General features: G+C 34.4%; 1 protein-coding gene across 1 annotated transcript; it reads right to left on the reverse strand.

Moving 5' to 3' along the window:
- Positions 1-4,479: 4,479 nt before the first annotated feature.
- Positions 4,480-9,061, reverse strand: LOC120086184 (glutamate receptor 2.7-like). Its single transcript, XM_039042708.1, has 5 exons — positions 8,561-9,061; positions 7,139-8,469; positions 5,887-6,199; positions 5,398-5,792; positions 4,480-5,210 (listed from the first exon to the last, which is right to left on the reverse strand). The coding sequence occupies exons 1-5, from the start codon at positions 8,826-8,828 to the stop codon at positions 4,704-4,706; spliced, it is 2,814 nt and encodes a 937-aa protein (XP_038898636.1). The 5' UTR covers positions 8,829-9,061; the 3' UTR covers positions 4,480-4,703.
- Positions 9,062-23,239: the final 14,178 nt, after the last annotated feature.

A 23,239-nucleotide genomic window follows, 5' to 3' on the forward strand; every position in this document is an offset into this window, starting at 1 on the left:
AGAATTTACAAAACATAAAAAAAAAAAAGCAAGAAAAAAAATTGTCATTAAATGTAAATGTAATATATGTAATAGACATATTAACATGTTTAAAAATCACTTTTAGTCTCTAAATTTTCTTAGAAGTAATAATTTAGTTTCTTGTAATGATTTAGTCATTGTATTTTAAATTTTATAACAATTTAGTTCTTGAATTTTAGTATGTACAATTTAGTCCTTTATTTTCAAAGTTGTAACAATTTAATCCATAGCATAAAAAAATTCATTAAAATTAGATGTCAATTTTCAATATTTTAGGATGTAGCTTTTGTATTTTGCCAAAGTATTGAGTCTCCAATTAGTTTATTGGTTTACTTATACATGAAATTTCATTAAAGCTTAAAATTAATTTTTACAATAAGGATTAAATCATTACAAATTTTAAAGTATAAAGACTAAACTATTATATAATAAAATTCAAGGACTAAATTATTACAAAATTAAAAGTACAAAGACTAAATTATTACAAACCAAAATTTAGAGATTAAGGTCCCATTTGGTAACTATTTTGTTTTTTGTTTTTGTTTTTGAAAATTAAGCTTATGAACACTACTTCCACATGCACATTTCTTTATTTATTATCTACTTTTCACCAATAGTTTAAAAAACCAAGCCAAGTTCTGAGAACTAAAAAAAAGTAGCTTTTAAAATGTTATTTTTATTTTTTGAATTTAGCTAAGGATTTGACCATTATACTTAAGAAATATGCAAATCATTGTAAGAAATGTTAATGAAATAAGCTTATTTTTCAAAAACAAAAACAAAAAACCAAATGATTACCAAAGAGAGTAATTGTTACATCTATAAAAGTTTAGGTACTAAAATTGGTTTTTAACCATCATAAAATTGTTTAGTTACTAATTTAGATTTATTTTTGAAATTTTTTGTTTTTATTATTTTACAGAAATATCCATCAAAATTAATATTTTATCGATATTTTCATCAATATTTTGGTAAAATTAAGATTTCGATATTTTCATCGACTTTGATATTTTTTTCCCTTTCTTTCAAATATACACATGTTTAAAGATCTTGATCCATTGTACATGTTAACAGTTTCTTGTGGTAGGTGAATAAATTCTTTCTATATATGTCGGTATGATGTTCACTCAATCAAAGTATTTGAATTACAAGTTGGATTTTCGTAATTAAGAGAATAAGAATTTGAACTTGTATTTGATAATATAAGTTTTTCTCATTATAAGGCCATAAATTCATTTATTTAATAGGATAAGACTACATAAATCTAGATTCATGAAACATATATATTACACAAATTTTCAAACTTACCCTTAAACCTACCTTCCAAACAAACATTGCACGTGTTTAACTTTCTATAACTTACTATTTAAAAAAATTTAGAAAGCAAAAGAAAAATCTCTTTTGATTCCTCGATTAACGTTACACTTTTGATCTTTAAGTTTTGAGTTTAATTATAATTTAACTCAAACTAAAATCTCGAACTTTCTAGTTTTGATCATACTATATTCATTTTAGGAATAGTTGGTTTCAAAGTGGTTTAAACTATATTAATATTAAATACACTAAAGTGAAGTTTGACTTTGCGTTGACTATTTGAGCACTTATCCCAAATTTGACTAACAAGTTGTTCAAGATTTAGCTAGCAAACTACTATTTATAGGTGTAGACTTTGGTTTTACCAATCAAATTTGTGGTGTGTGTGCCTTTTGACTTTGAATTTTTGGCCCCAATGAATGTCTTCTTTGACTATTTTAATTATTAGTAGACTCCTAAAGTTTATCTTCAATTATTAATCAAAAGAAAACTTGTATCATCTTTAATTATTTCATGGTATTAATAGATGGGATTTTTTCGAATTTCTCGAATTCTCTAATTTGAAATATATGTAAGTTTTCATATAATTAATGTGATCATAAGTCATAAATTCGTAAATAGTGAGATAACAATAATGAAAATAAGACTATTTTTAATTTTTAAAACTATTACTCACTATAAACTTTTGATTAGAATTCTCAACACCAACACGTGACATTTGCAATGGTAGTTGAAAAGTGAGAAACTTCGAGACCTTTATTAGTAATGAAGGATTCGGACTATATAGTACGAAAATTTTACACATGCTTTACACAAATATCTAGCATAACAATTTTTACTTTACCTTAATATATTGAAGATATTGTACACTAATTAATCAACAATTTTAGCAAATCTAAACTAAGTATTATTTTAATCAAAATGTTACTAATTATACTATCTAAGTAATAAATTATATTAGATGTTGTAAATAAATATCAATTAATGAGATAAAATCCTATTTGATCATTCCGGTCCCATTTGGTAACCATTTTTTTGTTTTTGTTTTTTAATTAATTAAGCCTATAGACACTTTTTGCACCTCTAAATTTCTTCCTTTATTATCTACTTTTCCCAATGGTTTAAAAAACCAAGATAAAATCTCAAAAGCAAAAAGAAAGTAGTTTTTAAAAACTTGCTTTTATTTCTTAAATTTAGTTAAGAATTCAACCATTGTACTTAAAAAAAATGCAAATCATGTTAAGAAAAATGAGGAGGAAATAAGCTTAATTTTCAAAAACCAAAATAAAAAAAACGAAATGGTTACCCAAACGAGACCTTAGCTTTCGATTTTTAGTTTTTGAAATGTAAGCCTATAAACACTCCCTTCCAACTTTAGATTTCTTGTTTGTTATCTATTTTATACCTATGGTTTTAAAAACTAAGCCAAATTTTCAAAAATAAAAAAAGTAATTCTTAAAAGCTTGTTTTTGTTTTTAGATTTTAGCTAAGAATTTAATCATTGTATCTAGAAAGATGCAAACCATTGTAAGAAAAATGAGAGAATATACGCTTAATTTCTAAAGATGAAAAATAAAAAATGAAATAATTACTAAATAGGGATTTCATTTTTTGTTTTTAATTTTTGAAAATTAACCTATTTTTTCTCCATTTCTTACTGTGAATTGTATCTTTTTTATGTAAAAGAGATAACAACTATTTTTTTAGTTTTCAGATTTAAAAACATAGGTAAAACATACCTAACAAATCAAGAAATTTAGAGATGGAATGAATGTTTATAAGCTTGATTTTCAAAAACCAAGAACCACATGGTTACCACTAGAGATGTCCACGGGGCAAGGCGGGGATGGGGAAGCCCTCTCCGTCCCTGTCCTCGTCCCCGCCCCCCTATTCCATTTCCCATCCCCTTGAATTTCCCCGTGGGAATGGGGCAAGGATTCCCCGTAGGGATTTCGCGGGGATTTGGTTCCCCATGGTAAAAGTTCCCCGTCATCATTTTTTTCTAACATTTTTTTCAATTAAATATATATTTTTAAAAATTCCTTAAACATATCCGATACAACTTTCATTTAAATAAAATATTATCAATTTTGGTAATAAAAACAATAGTACACGTTCAATTTAAAAGGTTATAATTAAAATGCTACATTCTCGTAGTTTTTATAAATTAAAATTCAACAATTAGAACATCATATCTTAAATATTACAACATTTAAGGAACTAAAGTAATTTATATCTAATAGTCAGGGCGGGTTAGGGGCATGGGGTGGGGTTGGGGTCAGAGAATATATTCCCCGTCCTCGACCCTGAACTGCAAATGGGGAAAAAAATTCCCCACTCCCTCCCCATTTTCTATGTATTCAAGGATTTCTTGCCACATTCATGACAGGTCCCCACGGAACCCCGATCCCATGGATTTTTTGGACATCTCTAGTTACGACATAAAGCTTAATTAACTAAAGAGAGGGGAGAGAAAACTCATACTTTTATAAGGGTGTAGACAACCCTTGTCCATTTAAGTATAAAGGATGCTTGAAAAATATTAATATCGATATAGATGTTTCTATTTCTTGTTTTTTGTTTTTTTGTTTCTTGTTTTTTGTTCCGTAAAAACTAGAAACAATAAAATATTTGATAATTATTTTTTTTATTATTAGAAAAATGGAAAAAAAAAATACTTGTTTGATAATTCTTTTTGTTTCTCTCTTTTTTTTCTTTTGTATTTTTTTCCCTTCTTTCTATTTATTTTATAGTTTAAATATAATTTAGTATGCAAAATGATAAATAAAACAAGAAACAAGAAATGATAATATTATCCAACCACGTTATAACAAACATGGTATCACACACCCTTACCCATTACTATCTCTAATTATTTGTACCAGACTGCCTAAAATTATGTTTTTTCCCCATAAGTTATTGATTTTCAATATTCCTATAGGATAGCAATATCCAATATTCTTCATTGTCATTAATAACATTGGTATGTCAATATTTTTAATGTTATTTTCATAAACAGAAGAGATTTTTTTAGAAGACATAAATTGAATTGAAGAGTTTAACATCAAAAGAAACGAACAATATATGTTTTTGACTGAGAATGTTAACGTTGAAATTATCCTAAATATGTTAAAAACATAAACATGGGTCAATATGGTAAGGATTTAATTGTTATTATTAAATTTGATCAATTGTGAATACTTGGGTAGCTTATGCACACCTCAACCATTCTCAAATAAGAAAAAACACCTTTTTCCTATTTACATGAACTATTATTGGAAACCTACCTAGGATTTTAACAATAAATTTGATCATCTCATACATATTTATCAAAATCAACATCTAATACTTGACAGTAAGCTAATAAATTACCTGCTTGGTGATGGCTGAGGAGTTGCACTCTGATCACTATGAAAATCATCAAAGTTACAGGGTGAAAGTCCTCCATTTCTGTAGCTTGAATCACAGGATGGGCTGGGATGGGGTTCGAATCTGACATCTTTAACTTCTGGGTTTTCGTCTTGACGATTCTTTCTCAATGCCGGTGAAGTTAAGTCTTTCTCATTGAAAATTTTCAAAAGAAGAAGAAACCTTTTCCACATTGAGAGAGTGGAAAGTTTCAAGACGTGTTTGTGTTCATGGAGAAAACTGGCCAGAGCTACAATGAGAGCGGATGAAGATACAGCTCCAGTAACAAGAAACAAACCCCAAAAGCTTTCAAGCCCAAGTGTGGTGGAAATCAAGCTATTGGGGTCAGGGTTGCTGATGTTGCCTTTAAACCATTTGTTTTCAATCTCTTGCAGAACTCCACTCTCCATTATATTAAGTATTCCCTTCGAAACATCACGCCCGAGTTGAGACCCCTTGGGGAAAACCTGCAATATATAAATATCAACAGTGCAGATAACCTATCAGCTCAAGATTTTAAAGTTCAGTAGTGATATAATTTGTAATGTCATTTCCATCCAAATGATATTAATAGCTTGCATGTCTGATTTAACATGATTCAACACTGATGACTTAGTCGTATCTCGCTTTTCAATAGAAGAGTTTCGCACTTACATAGCCAAAGCCATTGGATTTCATCGTGGGACCGACGATAGTGCAATTGGTGCAATATGTTGTTGTAAGAACCTTGAGATAAGGGATTTCATCAAAGGCAGCAGTTATGGTCCCATTTAAGAACAATGAACCACAATGTGCCATATTGTTATAAATTACAAGCTTGGATGGATCAAAACCTTCAGCTATCAGCAATGCTTGAACAAAAGAACCATTTGGGTATCCAACATTCACCTTCTGCTCTTTCAGCTGGTTCATATCAGTGAAAGTTGGCTCAAGTTTTTGAACTGTTAGTAGCGATGTGAGACTGGCTGTGTAACTTTGAGTCAATATGAGCACCACAAACAGCCATACTACTACCACAAATCGAGCCAAGTTGCTTTCCACCTTCTCCCCTGTTACATAGAGAAAGAATTTACTAGTGAACTATGAACAATCTAGCAAAAGATATTCAAATGACATAACAAAGCTACATGGAGGACGGATTACTTTGAGCATAAACCATAGTTGAGAAAGAAAACCAAAAGCTTGTCCCAATTTCGTGTGAGGGAGGGCCTCTGAAATCTTCATTGATTCTGTGCTCGAGAATCCAGATGACCAATCCAATAAAGGCAAAAAAGAAAGCACTCGTCAACCAAAGGTTCAACGTTAAAGGCTTCAAGAAAAGCCAAGCTTTTTTGTTCTTGTTATCTCGAAATAGCACAACCATAGATACACTAGATTCAGAGTATGGCAATGTGAAGTCCACATATAGGGACCTGCTTTCTCTAATGGATAAATCTCCCACGACTGCATCATATACCTGTTCAAGAAATGGTGGTAAATATTAAGAATATGAAGTTTTTATGTGAAATAGCAAACACAATAAACTAAACTAGTTCCCATCAGAACATGGTTTTGCCAACTTCCTTTTCAACTCATAGAGAAGTTTGATAAATCATTTTCCTTTTCAATGGCATATATTCTCAACCTTCTCTTTCAGAGTTTGAACTTGAGATTTCTTACTATACTCCTATGTTGAAACACCATTAATCTCACAAGTTAAAGATGTTCAACGTCATTCTTAAACATCCTTTTAGTCATTCAAAATCAACGCTTATTGTATGAAAGTAGTGTTAGAAAGAATAAAATCAACGGGGCCGTTTGGCCAAGTTGGTGTAAACAATTCAACTTCAATGGTAATTATTGAAGTTGGCACATTTATTACATAACTCCATCTTCCTCCAATATATTAACTCTAGACTTAACTCTACTCAATGGCAAATGACCCATAAATTGAATTATTAAAATGGTGTGTGAGAGTAATTTTGAATATGAAAAATGTGATTTAACTACTTCAAAATGGTGTATGAGAGTAATTTTGAATATGACAAAAGTAATTTTAACTATTTCAAAATCACACTCAAGCACACCAAAGACATTTTCTAAGAGATCTACTTATCTTAAGTGAGATAGAAGAATCCAAAGTTAAAGCTAATGCAACATGCTAAGAACATAGGGTCCCTCACAAGCTTCATCTGCAGAGGGCATGCAACAGACACAACAAGCGAAAGACAAGTAAAGATTGTTTTATACAATTGCAATCAAGATAACCTTATCAGAATTTGAAGTCCTATACCAAAAAGAAAAACCATTCAAGAAAAATTGTTTTTCGGATCTAAATGTTGAATTGCTACAGTTGCGGACGGTATTCTGCCTAAAGAGTAGATACAGGATAATTAAGAGGAGTGACTATACATACCCCAAAGTATACTTGCTTGACCAAGTCCTCATAGCTACCAGCCATTGCTCCTTCAGCATCTGCAAACTGAATGTATTCGTATGAAACAGCATACGGCATTGTGTCGATCACAGCTTCAAAGATATCGATGCTGTACCCTGTTCTCTTTGGCCTGCCAGTCACTGGGTCCCTTATCTCTCTAACAAACTTACTGACTCCAGATTTGACTGGAATTCCTATTCTCAGCTTCTTTTCATTTGTTGGAATCTCCCAACCTTTTGGGAAACTGAAAGTATTGGGATCATCCCCTGGCCATATGATACGGCTAAGATTAGAAACAGAAGTGTTTGAACTCATCTTCGTGGAGTCTAAGGTTTGTGACAGTCCATTTTCTGGCGTCCAGTATCCAACCACTGTAATATTCTTTTCATGATTGATATTTATGATCTCATAAGTTGATGATTTCAATTTCCCTTCAACCATTCTGAAGTCTCCTGCAAGCCCTTTGAAATGTGTTTTAGACAATGCCTCAGATAACATTGGACCATTTCGAGAGACCCCAAGATTGTCAAGATCTGTAGATTTGCCAGAAACATTTGACTTCTCAAAGATGAACTCTGTGGTTCCAACTTTCTCCACAGCCTTAGCTAGAGCAACAGTAGCATCATAAGCTCGTAACCCAAATATATTCAGTTCGGAAAATTCTTTTTCAAATTTCTTTCTCCATCGCATCTGAAAACCTTCAAGTTTTTCCGTTCTGGGAATGTAAGTCCTCACACCTAAAGCTCCACTCATGGCTTCCATGGAGGAATCATCAATCCGAGAGAGAAAATTACTCATCCCATCAGTTATAATCCAAGCATAACCTGACTCCATCATCCCAATCTCCTTAGCCATGGCGAAAACACGCGAACCAAGCTCCGGTGACATATGAACAACGAAAACCCTCGTTTGCATAGTCATCAATTTGTAAAGCTCTTTAGCGATTCTATCATCAAAGGCAGATTGAGGAATCGCAGTCTCGTAAGCCACTCGAGTGTTAATCTCTCTCAGAGCGTCTCTCATGGACGACAAAAACCCTTCCCCATATTCATCGTCAGAGTGAATGAGCACCGCCTGTCTCCACTCAAAGGCTTCAAAAATGGCGGCAATGGGTTTTGCTTGGGATGAATCGATTTGGGTCGCTCGGAAAAAGTAAGGGTTCCAATGAAAATTTAGAGATGGGGTTGTAGCAGAGAATGAAATTATGGGTACCTGAGATTTTTTCCCAAGATCAGCCATGAAAGCTGCTTGGATTGAATCCTGTGGCCCAACAATGGCTTCCACTTCTTCCTTCTTGATTAACTCCATAGCTGTTTGGTTTTATTAAACAAAACGAAATACAGATTAAACTTCAGGTAAAACTAGAATCATAACGTGTTACTAACGAGATTAGGTTCAGACCTGCAGCAGTAGCTTCAATAACGTCTTCCATGGAATTTTTCGGGAACAGGGCCAATCGGGTCTTGTAATTTCTATGAAATCCATAGAAATCAGAGAGAGCCATTTCCATACAACTAAACCCCATTTTCCCAATCGAAGAATCGGAGTTAAGAACGACCCCGACCTTCACTGTAACTGCCTCGTCATCCGCCATGGCAGAGAAAGCTCGAAGCCCAAAACAGAGTGAGAGGAAGAAGATGAAGGTTGAGAAGACGGTGTGGCTTTCCATTGCCGAGCTTAGAAAAACTTCAAAAGGGTTTCAATGGCGGCCTAGGGAATTGAATTTGAACAAATTATTTGATGGGTTGGGTGAACTGAAGCTGAATTGAAAGGAGGAGATCTGTTCATCCATGACTGAAGGGCCATTGTCATGGTTGGTTTGACACGGAATAGAGCTCGGACAAATGATTTTGTGTGTACGGCAATGGAATTGGTCAAGTCGAACTGAATATTGCCGCCAAACGTTGCTCATACGTTACAAGGTTGCGAAATAAAAATATTTGCAAATATTGTATCCTAAACTTTGAATGTGTCAATTAGAACTAAACAAAAAAATAAGGTTCAATTATAAAAAATACCTTCAACTTTGACATTTATTTTTAAAATATTCATATATATTTTTAAGAGTTGTAATATTAGTATTGAACTTTCATAATGGTTTTAAAAGTACCTTTTGAATTTAAATTCTTTAGAACTTTAGATGAAAATTGAGATATAAAATAGTATGGTAGTGATCGAAGATGAAATTTTGGATTCATCACATCATTGTCATTGCCAAACAGTTCTAAGTCGAAATTTCTATTTGAAATTCAAAAATATTTCTATACTAACGGTAGTTTTGAAATGTTTATGAAAGTTGATGAGTAGTATTTTAACTTTTGAAATTATAGAGGTATTTTTTTTTAAACAAATAACAAACTTCTAGAGTATTTGTTATAATTTGGCCAAAAATTAATAATGGCATCAATTTAAGCTCTAGATCTTTACGATTGAATCAATTTAGACCATCTATTAGTTATTTATATCTATTTTCATTTGATATTATTTAAACTCAATGCAAAATCACCTAAATAAAATTTTTCCTATTAAAAAATCTTTTCAAATAGCAAGAAAAGTTACAGCTCTAAAAAAGAGCTATTATTCCTAGCTTAATTCGGGCTTGTTATTGAATTTTATGTATTTATTTTCCTATTTTTGTAGATATCGAGCAACCATGAGGTAGAATTGGCGATTTGAAGTTGAACGGTGTTAATTGAAACAATTTGGAGGTGATTTGAGCATTCGGGCTTGTAAGGAGTCAAAAGGACCAAAATGCCCCTGCTTCAACGTCACAACGCTCATGATTTGCATTGGCCTGACGCTTGCCCAACGTTGTAAGGCAAAATGGGTAGTGTTGCAACGCTCACTCTCAACGTTGCAACGCTACGATGTTGAAGACGAAGAAACCCTCGTACGCGCGCAAGTGAGCGTCGATCCTAGTATTGGACTTCTGTGTCTGACGCTCGAAACCAGTCGCATCAGCCTTGCAACACTCCACATAGCGTTATGACGCTATTTCAATTTAGGTCAGTGGGGTGTCGAAAATTAATGGGGACATGCTGAATTTTGATGGAGGCCGAGGAGCGGCCCTATTTTCTTCCTTTCCCTCTTTATTTTTAGTATCATTATGATAGTTTTTAGTTTTGATTTTGGATGATGAACGTGTATTGGATTGTACCTCGTGGGTTTGTCTATGAATCGATAAGGTAATTCTTTTATTTAGTTCTTGGATCGAACATTCATGTTAATTATTGAGTTTTCTGCCCAACTTTGTGTTTTAATTCAGAATTGTGTTTTCTTTGAATCTTGCTTGATTTCGAATTGCATTTGTGTGTTGGATTGACACCACTATCATTATTGCAATTCTATTGCTAGTTAATCTTGAGCTCTCACGTATCCTAGTAGTTCGTCTATGCTTTGAGTTTACCCCGGTAGCATCGATTGAATGTATATGTTTAGATTTATATGTCGACCTTAAATCTTTGCATTGCATGTTTAATTTAGATTTAAAGTATTGGGTTTTATGTCCTAAAACTCGTCATTTGTAAACAATAAAACTTATTCTGAAAATTCAATATGTTGTTATTGAATATATGAATTGCTTATTTCGTTTTAGAAATAAATCCAATAAATTGAAAGATCCATGACTATTATATGAGTACTTGAACTTTATATGGAGACATAAAAGTGGATAAGATTCGAGTAAATAGTCAAAATGATCTATAGTATATGAATAAGGTTAGGTGTCTTATTCTGGTAACACTATCGGATGCGGCCCACTCTGTAGTTGTTACAAGGAGTTGTGAAGTGCTACATACGAAGTAATTCGTACATGTGATGACATGAGGAGTGGGGGTGTCCTGTGCATTGAGTTTGCACAAGATCGGACCACAAAATAAGTCACTTTTACTTTATAACGTTATTTATTGTTTAAAGCTGAATATTTCAAAACGATGACCTAGGTAACTTTACCTTAATCCCGAATAACTATGAATTGCTATTTATTTGGAATTATACTTAGATTTGCATAGGTGAGGGTTGGCTCAACATTGCTGACTCAATAAGCCTTTTATTTTAAGGGTAAGACTAGGTAGATAGCTGGGGACATAGAGTGTAAGATAGAATTCGCTTCTACCCACTTTCAGGGATAGTAGAGAGGTTGTTCCCTTAAGTGCTGATTTCGGATCTTGAACAAGGGGCCCCACCCTCTCATTGGCTAGAGAGGGACTCGGTTTAATGATCGGATCACAAACCAATTGTTCATTAGAGGATCAGTGGGACTTAAGGAACAAGAGGTAACCTCGGGGGTAAAACAACCTTTTGACCCAGCCGTTATTACGAACAACCTATGAAGGGTTAACTTACTAATCATGGTTATATCGAGTGAACAGTGAGGGAAGTGCAACTATGGGCTTTAGTGGAGTGACCCAGTAGTTAACCAATGAGGGTTAATTCGATGTAAAGAGTTTAGTCAATTAATCTCAGATTGTTAGAGCCCATGATCTATAGGTCTACTAGGTCCCCCAACTATCTCACAAACGGATTAGCCTTAGAGTAGCATGATAAGTTTATTTGAAATGTTCAAATTAGAATTAAGGGAATTAATAATTATATGTGATATAATTACATGCTTAATTTTGGAATTAAACAGAATTGGAGAATTGATTAATATTTAAATATGATTTAAATAATAAATTCATGAATAAAGATTCATGGTAATGAAATTGGTGATGAATTAATTTAATGTTTGATATTAAATTAATAAAATTATTTAATTAATTTATTAATTTTATTAGAAAATCAATTATTGAATTAATTTTTTAAAATAAATAAAATTTCAACTTTTTAATTGAAATGAATTTTTTATTTTGGAAATAAAAAATAAAAGAAGAAAATTGGAAAAGGAAAAAGTGGGGTTTTCCCACTTTAGGTGCAAGCACTTTAGTCATTAAACCACCAAGTTTTCAGCTCAAATTCACAAGCATGAGATATGATTCATGCAAGGTTGTTAGTTGCATGAAAGTCATGCAATATGAAGCTGAAATTTTGAGTGGAATGTGCAGAGCAATCGTTGTTGAATGCTGAGAATTTGTGTTTGAAGAAGTGTTCTTCACACTGTGAAACCAGTAACCTTCTCTTTAATTCCCTTCAATTCAGACTTGTTTTGAGTCCCACAACTCAATCTAAGAGTCTAAGAGAATAGTAGGGAAGACCTTGTGGTAGTTCACATCCAAAAAGGAAGGAGATTGCAATTGAAGATCGTGAATCAAAAGTACTTCAAAGGTTAGTATTGAAACTCTGTTTTTAGTTTATGAGCATGCTTAGTTTGAAGCCAAAATTAATGAATTAGAATGCTTATGATCCTGTTTTGCTTCCGCTGCTTGCTTCCTGAATCCAACATGAAGAATATTTGGTTAATTGAATATGACTTTTTCTGACAGTTAATCGACATAGCTGAATCCTAAATCTTAATGTATGTGTTTCTAGTTCTTTATGGCCGCTAAGAACCCAATTGAATCTAGGAGCATGTAGGTTAGTAGGGCACGGTCTTTCCCATCTTAATTATTAATTAGGACGCTTGATTGGTTTCGAATTAATTGATTATCGGTCTTTGTAGAGATTAGTTAATTTGCATCGATTGAGTAGCTATGCATGCATAATTCAGTGATATGATTTATTGGTAGAAAACGATGATTTAAATACATTGAATTGCTATTTGATTCGAGAACTAGATAAATCAATTGTCGTTTCATCTATCCCTTCAATTTATTTTTCTTACATGTTTCAATTCAACCAAAAACCAAAATCTCGTTTTTACTATTTTTCCATAGTCAAATTTAATTCAAAAGAAATTAATTCTTCGCTTCTCTGTGGTTTGACCCTTCACTTACGACTGTTGCTATGTTTCAGTAGTAATAGAAGTAGTTCGGTGTTTACAAATTTTCTTTTGATCAAGTTTGAGGCTTATTAATGCGTAAGTTTCGAGCTCTGTCAAAAAGTTACCATGTCATTCTTTTAAATAAGGAAAAAAATAGAGAAAGGTGTGACTGCGATCTATTTGATTATCACATTTTTCTATAATTTACATTAATCATTACATTTAAAAAAGTCTTATACACGTGTGAAAGTTATGCATTGATAGTTTAAGGCAAAAATCCCATAAATAATCTAAATTGATTCATATATGAAAGTTTAATGTTTAGAAATTTATACAATTATTAATTTAGAGTTCTATTTGATACAACCACAAAGTTTAGCCGTATAAATTGATAATTGTCCCTTAAAAACAAACAAATAAATAACCAACCATAGCAAACTTCAATTTTTAGTCTCAAGTACTTAAATAAGCCTTAACGGGATGTTTGGCTCACTAACTTAAATTAGGTTGAGTTAGTAAAAATTACCAACTCAATGTTGGTAAAAATTACCAACTAAACTTAACCCTCCCTCCCTCCAATATTTCCAATGATTCCACCTATCAACCACCGCTGACGACCAACTTCGACAATAACCATTGTCAATGATTATCATTATCACTCTAGTGAATATCACCTCCATCTATCAACTCTAGAAATTACCTCTAACAACAATTTTGAACACCAACTTCGTGGATTATTTCTAATGACTAACTCTAACGACCAATCCAGTCGACTAAATAAAAAACTCTGCCATTGAAAGTACTTTTAGATTCAAATTTGAAATGCTTTAAAAAAAAAAAAAAAATGAAATACCCCTAAAAAGAAACAACATGTATCAAATCGTGAGTCACCATCTCTCCATCCTCAAAGATTCAAATAGGCAAATAATGATTCCTAGTTTAGGAAATTCTTGGACATCCTAAAATAACTTCACATTAATAACCAACAAAATGGAAGCACTCGAGCAAATGCTCAATTACGTGAAGTTTCTAAATGACATCTTGGATAAGAAGAGAACTTCCAGAATATAAAACAGTTGTAATAACCGAATGTTGCAGTATAATGGTGACAAGCAAGGTTCCACATAAGCTCAAGAATCCCATAAGCTTTACCATTTCATGTTCAATTGGAGGACAAAGCGTGGGGAGAGCATTATGTGATCTCCAAACAAGCATCAACTTGATACTATATTATGTCTTTACCTAATTAGGGACCAGAGAAGTTAAGCCTACACTTGTTATGTTGCATTTGGTTGCTTGATTGATCTATTATCCTCCCAATTGGAAAGATCGAATACTTGTTGGTGAAAGTTGACAAGTTTGTATTCTCTGTTGATTTTATCATTCTAGATTGTGAAACATACCACGAAGTTTCAATCATCCTTGGATGTCCATTCTTAGCAATAGGAAGAACCTTCATAGATCATGTCCACAAGGGTGTGAATTGACTATGAGAGTCAATGACCAGCAAATTGCATTCAACATTCTGATGCTTTCAAATATCACAAAGATATGGAAGAATGCTCTTTAATTGATGAGTCTTACGATCTAACTCCATGTGAGTTACATCAATTTTTGAAAAGAGAAGACTCGAAAGATATGTTGGATAAGTATATAGAGAACAAGTTTGAAGAAGTTAATTACTTACAAGATTGTTTGGATCGAGAATTGATGTCGTTAATTCGACTCCGAACTGAAACAAAAGAAAATTTATAATACCGAACTACTCCTACTACTACAAAGACGTAGTAATAGTGGTAAGTTCGAGTTGATCCACAGATAAGCGCAATCGGTTTCGTTGAGTTAGTTTTTTAACTAGAGCGATAAATGAGGGGTTTTGTGTGAAAGAGATAAATGCGTGAAATTGAAATAAAAGGGGTAAATGTAATCTAGGATAGGAGTCTATCTAATTTCTAGAGCAAGAGAGGGTTCCTATGCAATTTCTTTCATTAGGCGCCAATTAATTACACTGAATCTGTCAATCCCTCAACCTATTAGAAAATTTAATACCCTAATTAGCCAATTTTGATTAAAAAATCTAAATCAGCCCTAATGCAATTTAAAATTTTTCCTTCTTAGCGAAACCCAAGTTAAAACTGAAAAGCATTAAGAAAGGGATCAATTGTTGAGACATACTACAAGTCGGAAAGCCATATCTTGTAGCATGATTTATTTGGAAAGATTATACTAGGACATACATGAGTTTGGCCAAAAAAAGTCTAACCCTAAACATGCGATCCTAATATGCACAACTTAATCAATCAACGATGCATAGGCTAGAAAGATTTTGCAAACAAGAATTTCAATAAATTAATTTTTCAGAAGAATTTATCGAAACTCCATTAAGATTAAAATGAATTCAACCAAAGAATTCACAAGATTGCAGTTAAATTAATTAGAAAACCTTCAAGAAATTAAACAAAAGGCTCTTGCTAAAAGAAACTAGATAAAATTTACCTCTCAATTCATAGAAAAATCCGAGATATACAACTGTTCCATCGATTACAACCAAAAACGAAAAGAAAAGCTAACCTAGAGATACCGAAAATTGAAGGGAATGGACAAAGGGTCGAGTTTTACTTCGACCTCCATCAATTTGGCCTCCTAAATTCGACATGTTTTGATCTAGGGTCGAAGAGACTATTTATAGAATTCGAGGCAGCGTCGCAATGGTGAAAACAATGTTGCAACGCTTACTTGCACGTGCGCTCGGCCAGATTTCCGTCAAAGTTCACAGCATCAGGACGCTTTAAAGGAGCGTTGCAATGCTGCACTTTTGTATTCCAGCGTCAGGTCCTCAGCATCAGGGGGCGTTGCGATGGTGGCAGTGTCTCAACTCCGGAGCGTTGTGACGCTCGGGGTAGCGTTGCGACCCTGTGATAGTGGCAATTTTGTAATTTTCACTATTTTGAAGCCTGGCTGCTCAAATTACCTCCAAATTGCTACAAATTAGTCCCGTTTGACTCCAGTTTCTTGGTTCTACCTCCTCGGTGCATGATATCTATAAAATAAGACAATAAACACATAAAATCCGATAACAAGTTAGAATTAAGATAGGATTAATAGCTCTTTTTTAGGCCACCCTCAACTTAATTCTTGCTTTTCTCGAGCAAGGTTATAAAATTCAGTCATGGAATTTAATAAGAACATGTTCACTCTATTCATCGAATCCTTTCTCTAATTTCAACAGTCCTTAAGGTCACATAATAAATCAAACCAAATAATCACTCAATTGAGATTTATTATAAAAGGTTATTTTTCAATCAAAACCATGTACAAATGAAAAACTAAGAATTTTTTTTTTCCGTAAATCGTAAAGTGCCTGAAAAATTCTTATCCATCTCCCAATTCATCTTTCCTCTACTCTGGCTTAGTCATTAACTATACTGATATTGCTAATCAAAGAGCAACACTATCAAGGAATGCCCAAAACTCACGCATACAAAAAAATAAAAGACATTTATTTTACCTAGAGGGCTAGCTTTCACACTCAACCGCTGGAACCTATCGCTCTTTTCTCGCGGGTCCTAACAAGAGACGGCGGAGGTAGCTCTTTTCACCTCTATCCATGCACACACACATACTATATTTTTTTGCAGGCACGTCGACTAATACCTTTTTTTTAAAAGCAAAGAAAGGTAACTAGTATAATTCTCTTTTATTCAAAGTTTTATTCTTCTCACACACTTGGTTTTTTTCTTCACTATCTAGTTTTACTCTCAGGCACTAAAAGTTACTCCCAAGTCAATAGGGGGCCATTCAAGGTGACTATGAAAATCTGAGATAGATAATCCATTTCTAAGACTTTAAGGGATTTAAAACCGAAATTTATTTAACTCAGATTCATTTTACATGGATCTCATGAAAAAAAATGTTTACAAAAAGCTCAAAATTGTGAAAATTATCCTTTTTAAGAACAGGCAACCCATTGAGCGTATCATTAATATGTCATTGAAAGGAGACGGAAAATAGAGCAAACCAAAATAAGCATCCACCATGACAGAATCAATCACACGAAGCATGCTTCGCCCACCCCCAACTTAAAAGCTATGCATTGTCCTCAATGTATATTTCATGGTTTAACACATACTGAGGACAAAAAGAAAAAGGGGAAAGTGGGAACAGAAAAACTCCCCTGGATTTTTGGGCATAGGCATGATCATTTGAAAGCGCTTCTAAAAAAGATTATAAACCCTAAACTCTAAGTTTTCTAGATAAGCATGTTAGCCAAAGAAATATTATATTAAATATTTAACCAATGGAAATCCATGTTATTTATAGGAGTTATGGAGAAAGGGAAGGAAAAACACATTAAATGAAAAGGTTCACTAATTGACTTTGGCTGGAGGCACTAAATGTGGGGTTGACATGGCGGTTTAATCCTTGAACTCGGGAGGTGGTAGGAAGATTAAAAGGAAGTGAAACTTCAAAAGCATGGTTTCGACAATTGGCATGAGCAAATTTAGTGAACTTGGTGTCATTTGAAAGCTGGGAGAATCTAGTTTTCGAGGTTGTCTTGTCGAAGAAAGATTGCAAGAGGAGAAGAACAAAAAGTGAAGAATTTGCAGAAGAGGCAAAATCTCGGATTAATCGGGTCCCGAGTTGAAGATTGGAAGCTCCAGGCCAAACCATAAGGAATTTTCGGCTGAAATTTTAAGGTAAGAAGAACAAGTTTGTTGAAAGAAGTTTCTTAAAAAGAGTTCTGGATTTTGAGTTATGAATTTTTGAAGTTAAAACAGAGAATCTGTGCAGAAGCAGACAGCTGCTTGGGAAGAACAAGTAAATAGCTCACCATGGAGAGCAAGAGCGAGAAGAGGAGGATGAGGATCTCGCTCAGGATGATAATCTCACTGATTTTGTGATGAAGATCTCGCTCAAGAAGGAAATCTCGCTAGAAATGTGGGCTGAATCTCGTTGGTGAGGAAGCAAAGCTTGTTAGAGGAGGTGAGTATCGCTAGGATGAAAGTTTTGCTAGGAAAAGCTTGATCTCGCTCATGATGAGGATCTCACCCATAAGGATGAATTCACTCATGATGATTATCTCGCTAGTAATGTTGTCTTTGCTGATGAAAGTTCCATTAGTAAATGAACTATTTGAGGTATTTTGCTAAGAATTCTAAGTAGTTTAACTGGGAATTATGCCCTTTCAGGCTAAGAAGAGCTAGGATAGGTGTATAAACCGTTAAGAGCCCCGATGAGCTGTGAGTGACTAAGTGAACTTAATGTTTTTAATACTTATGCATATAAGGCCAAGTAAGTTACAGTGATGTTAATGGTGAATTTATACTCCTTCAAACAATAAATGGTTAATGAATAGCTTAACATATCTTCCCCGGCTAGTATATGTTTAACATAGGCCAAGGTATGTTGTGAAATCATTACAAAGTTAAGTTTCTAATGTTGAAATGTGATTCCTAGGGGAAGGATATGATAGAATGAGTTCTTGTGTAAATGATATACAATGAAACTTAATTTGATGCTACGAAATAACCTAATACTGAAGGACATGGAGAAGGTATCTGGGTAATAGTACCTAAGGTATTGATGGTACTTAGAAAACTCCACGTGCACGTAGGTAGTTCTGAATGAGAGGCCGAAGTATGGGTCTCTTAGACCATACATCACCAAAGGGAGGTCGAAGTATGGGTCTCTTGGCCGGTAATAGACGTTGGGAGCTAGAGCGTTGTAGGCTCGTTCTCCACTAAGGAATAATGATGTTTAATGATGTACAAGAATGGTTTAAAGCTATATTTAGAGAAAGTTACTTGAGATACTCATCAGTATACTTAGATGTTTATAGTGATGTAATGCATGATGTAATATGATTCTATTGTCACTCACTGGGCTACCAGTTCACAGATTTTCTGTGTTTTCCATTTACAGGTAGCGGTCAGATTCCTCAAGGTTGATCATGTTATTGCTTGCCACTGAAAGGCCTGGCTTATTAAGAAGACTTAGGTTGATGATCTGTTTATGTACACATGTTTGAGAGGGACTAGGGCTTTGTTAGAGATGTTTAGGCCCAACTGTACATATTTTTTTTCTGTAGATGTTATGGCATGGCTGAATGCATGTGTTTATATAATCTTACGTAGAATTGTAAGGAGGCCTGTTGGATGCATACATTATTAATGTTTAACAGGTTGGCATTTCGATTAAAAGGCTAAGGTGGTGAGTGCTGGGGGTAAAGCTAGTAACTACCATGGTCATATCCTCTTTCAGATTAAGAGGGTAATCTGAGAGAGGGTGTGACAAAGAAGATGCTCTCCTCCTCTAGGTCATTGATGCGTTATTTTATGATTGTGGAATTATGGATGAAATGCGATAAAGAAAATACGTTGAACACTCAAGTTTTCTCAGTGGAATCTAAGTGTAAACCCCACTGAGTTTCCTGGTAATTCCAAAGTCGAACTCAAGGACTTGGGAAAACAATATACAATGGTAATTTTTTAGAAGACTTTGCGGTAACCAAATAAATCAAGTAGTTGTTGGGAATGTTGTTTGCGGTGATAAAAATAAACAAATGCGACGGAGTTCGAAAAGAGTTGATAAAATGGAAGATGCGATGAGTATGCGGTGAACGGGTTGAGAAGGGTTTCGGCTAATGATGGGGAATGTGGATGAAATCTGATGGTGAAATTGCATTGAGCACTCAAGTTTCCTCAGTGGAATCCAAGTGTAAATTCCACTGAGTTTTCTGGTAAGTCCAGGGTCAAACTCAAGGACTTATGAAAACAGGTTGCGGTGGTAATTTTTATGAAAACTTTGCAGTAACCAAATAAATCAATAGTTGTTGAGGTTGTTGTTTGTGGTAATGAAAAATAAACAAATGCGGCGGAGTTTGAAAAGAGTTGAATAATGGGAAATGCGATGAGTATGCAGTGAACGGGTTGAGAAAAGTTTCAGCTAACACTTCCTAGGATGCGTTCATGCTATGCGATCATGCAACATGCATGCAACAGTAAACCACCTCTCGGTGTGAATGCCACAGCTTCTAAGGCTAGAACACATGCGATATATGAGATAAGTCTATAAAACCTACACAGAAGCCTCTATTCTTATTTATGCGATGACAAAATGACACACACACAAATAAGGCGATCACATAATATCATTCCTATCTATAGGATGCATGCGATGCAGGTTGACAAACAAAGCTTATCTCTAAGTCCTTATCTCTTGTTTATGCAGTTCTAATCTTGCTCTCTCGAGTCCAGATTCTAACCTAGCTCTCTCGAGTCATTAGGTTCTTTCTTTAGACTCTCTCTCGAGTAGCTCTAAAGGGGTGTTGGGCACAATATAAAACAAGACAATCGCAAGTAATGAACTTTCTAGGTCATGTTAGCTTAGTTCTTCTCAACCCATTCTACTAGTTTAACTACTCATGCGTGCTAAGAGAGTGAACAGATGTAGAATAAGAACTTCCATTGTAATAATATAAAGATGAAGTACAAAATGACAATGCAAGTATAGAATAAAGAGTCTGGTAGCAATCTCTTCTGCCCAGGCTTTTACACTGTTTTTCTACTCGTGTTCAAAAGATAATCTCGCTCTCGCAAGAGTCGGCTTGCTCTCTGCTTCTACGCCTCAAGGTTCTCTCTTGAGTTGCCCTGAGCGATTTTCGACATCTTTACTCTTTTCTTGCTCTGCCTTTAAATAAAAAGGAAAAACTATGGACAAAGACGAGTTGAGCTCTTAAATTCGTAAACTAGTGAACTGGTTAACCCCTTTTCTGAAGGATGCCTTTGGTATTTATAGAGCTTCAGGGTAAAGGCGGCTTCTCTCTTATTATTGCTCAGATGGGATGGCTTTAATTCCCTGACTGATGCGCCAAATATTTGTCACCGAAAAGTTGAATGTACTTGTTATCGTTAGCGGCTGTCAGCTTAATTTGGATTCAACCATCATCAACTTTCTGTCTCATCGCGATTAATTATGCCTTTCACCCAGATGAGCTCGCCAAGTTGCACCGACCAAGTTGTGGTAATCCCTCTTTTAATAAATGTTTGCAAACACAATCACCGCAAAGCCTTGCGGTAATGCTACGTTTGACCAATGATTTCCTATGATCGCAATTTCCGCCTTGCGTCAACGCATATTCTGCATAAAAATACAAAAATCAACTGTTCCTATGCAATGAATGCATGCGGCCGCAATATAATAAACTTAATGCTTTTTGGATGCAATCTAACACATTTTATCAACGCAAGCCAGCATTGTTTAAGAACTTAGCACTATGATAACATGCATTTCTGCCCGTTATCACACCCGCAAATTTAAACAATGCTTGTTCTCAAGCATAAGATAAAGACTTCCTTTAGTAGGTCGACCGCAATGTTCTTTTCCTAGATTTCTCAAGTATACTTCGTTCAAATCCTATATACTAAAGTTTCCTTAAGTCTTATTCAAGTCTCCTCTCAAAATATTTCTAAGACCTAGGGATTGTAAGCTTAACTTTCAAAAGGACTTTACTAAATTCCAGAACATCGCATGATTTATTTCAAAAAAACTTTTCCACCGAGGTGTTAAATGATTTTATCCTTGCATTTTTCTTGATGTTATTATTTTTTTTCTAACCTTGCGCTGATCCAAGTGCCTTGCCTTCATTTTGGCTTGCCCCCACATGTGTCATGCGGACATCCAACTACGAACAATGCGCTCTTTCTCAAACTAAACTCATACCTACTTGGCAGCGGAGTTGCGGTCATTTATTTATGCGTTGATCCTGGTGTCTTACTTTCGTTTTGGCTTGCTCTCACATGTGTCATGCGAACATCCAACTACGGATAAGTGCCTTTCACAACTTAACTCTTATCAACATGGGTTTCCCCATTGCGTTGACAGTGGAGTTATTATTCTCACAAATTTTCTCATTTTTTTTTTCAAAATAGCAAGGTCGAAAATAAATACCTCATTTTTTTTTCAAAATAGCAAGGTCCCAAATTTAAAATGCAGTAATGTCTTCATTGCCAAAAGATTAAAATAAGTCATGTGATGTTCTTAGAAAACTTCGTAAAGATAGTTTGAAAGAAAGCTAGCAAACCCCTAACTTCTAAAAATATTTCATGAGGTGACTATCTTAAAGTTAAGTTGACTCTAGTATATATAAAAGAAATAGAAGCATATTTTTTTTATCATTGAAATCATAATTGGCAAAGAGACAGAATGCGGTAACTTACTAAATTTATACATGTAAAATGATTGCGGTAATCAAAGAGGATGTGGTGATAAAACTTTTAAATCTAAAATGCGATGCGATAGTGCAAAATTTGAAATAAAGTAAAGGAAGAATACAACCCCCAAATTTGCGCTGTCACCCACATTATGTATTGATGCATCATTCTTTGCGGCGATCTATCTTCTTCGGATTGTGGTGACGGAGTAAGATAAGTGGCTTCATCGTGTAACATCTCCACAATCCAGCGCCTCAATTGTTGCAAGAAAAATAGAGAGAGGGACAAGTGATTTTTAAACAAAACAAAATTCGTTTATCACAATCTCCTTTTTTTTTGTTTTTTTTAAGAATAATAAGAGTCAGAATAGATAAAGACTGAAAAGATATGGTGAATTGAAAATTCTGAGCAATAGAGAAGAATTGAAGATTCATGATTCCTAAACTTGCGTCCCTGATGGATTGCGATCGTCTGATAACGCAGGGACCTTCTACTTCCTTCTTTATCCAAAGTTCTTAAGTTCCACGGAGTCGACATAGCGATGCCAGCCTTCTCCATGATACACCTTTACTCATTGCCCATTAACTTTGAATATGTTGGTTCCGTCATCATTTGATAATTCAACCGCACCATGCGGAAATACCTATGTAATTACGAATGGTCTGGACCAACGTGACTTTAATTTTCTCGGGAACAGCCATAGTCGTGAGTTGAATAGTAAGACCCTCTGCCCGACCTGGAGGTTTTTACAGCATATGTGTTTGTTGTGCCAGCACTTGGTGCGCTTTTTGTAAATCTTTGCGTTGTCATATGCGTTAATCCTTCATTCTTCTAGCTCGATCAGTTGCATTTTTCGCGCTTCTCCTGCGATCTGCAGATCAAAGTTCAGCTTCTTTACTGCCTACAGTGCCTTATATTCCAGCTCCATAGGCAAATGACACGCCTTACCAAATACCAACGCATATGGGGACATACCTATGGGTGTTTTAAATGCAGTCTGGTATGCCCACA

Source organism: Benincasa hispida, chromosome 1 (assembly GCF_009727055.1).
Source record: "Benincasa hispida cultivar B227 chromosome 1, ASM972705v1, whole genome shotgun sequence".
Classification (NCBI taxonomy): domain Eukaryota; kingdom Viridiplantae; phylum Streptophyta; class Magnoliopsida; order Cucurbitales; family Cucurbitaceae; genus Benincasa; species Benincasa hispida.

What these genes read in the sequence shown, in the direction of transcription:
- LOC120086184 (XM_039042708.1), bottom strand. Translation starts at nt 8,828, where the DNA reads ATGGAAAGCCACACCGTCTTCTCAACCTTCATCTTCTTCCTCTCACTC. An exon ending in TATTGAAGCTACTGCTGCAG is followed by an intron (nt 8,470 to 8,560) that starts GTCTGAACCTAA and finishes AAAACCAAACAG; the next exon opens with CTATGGAGTTAATCAAGAAG. An exon ending in TCAAGCAAGTATACTTTGGG is followed by an intron (nt 6,200 to 7,138) that starts GTATGTATAGTC and finishes TTTCTTGAACAG; the next exon opens with GTATATGATGCAGTCGTGGG.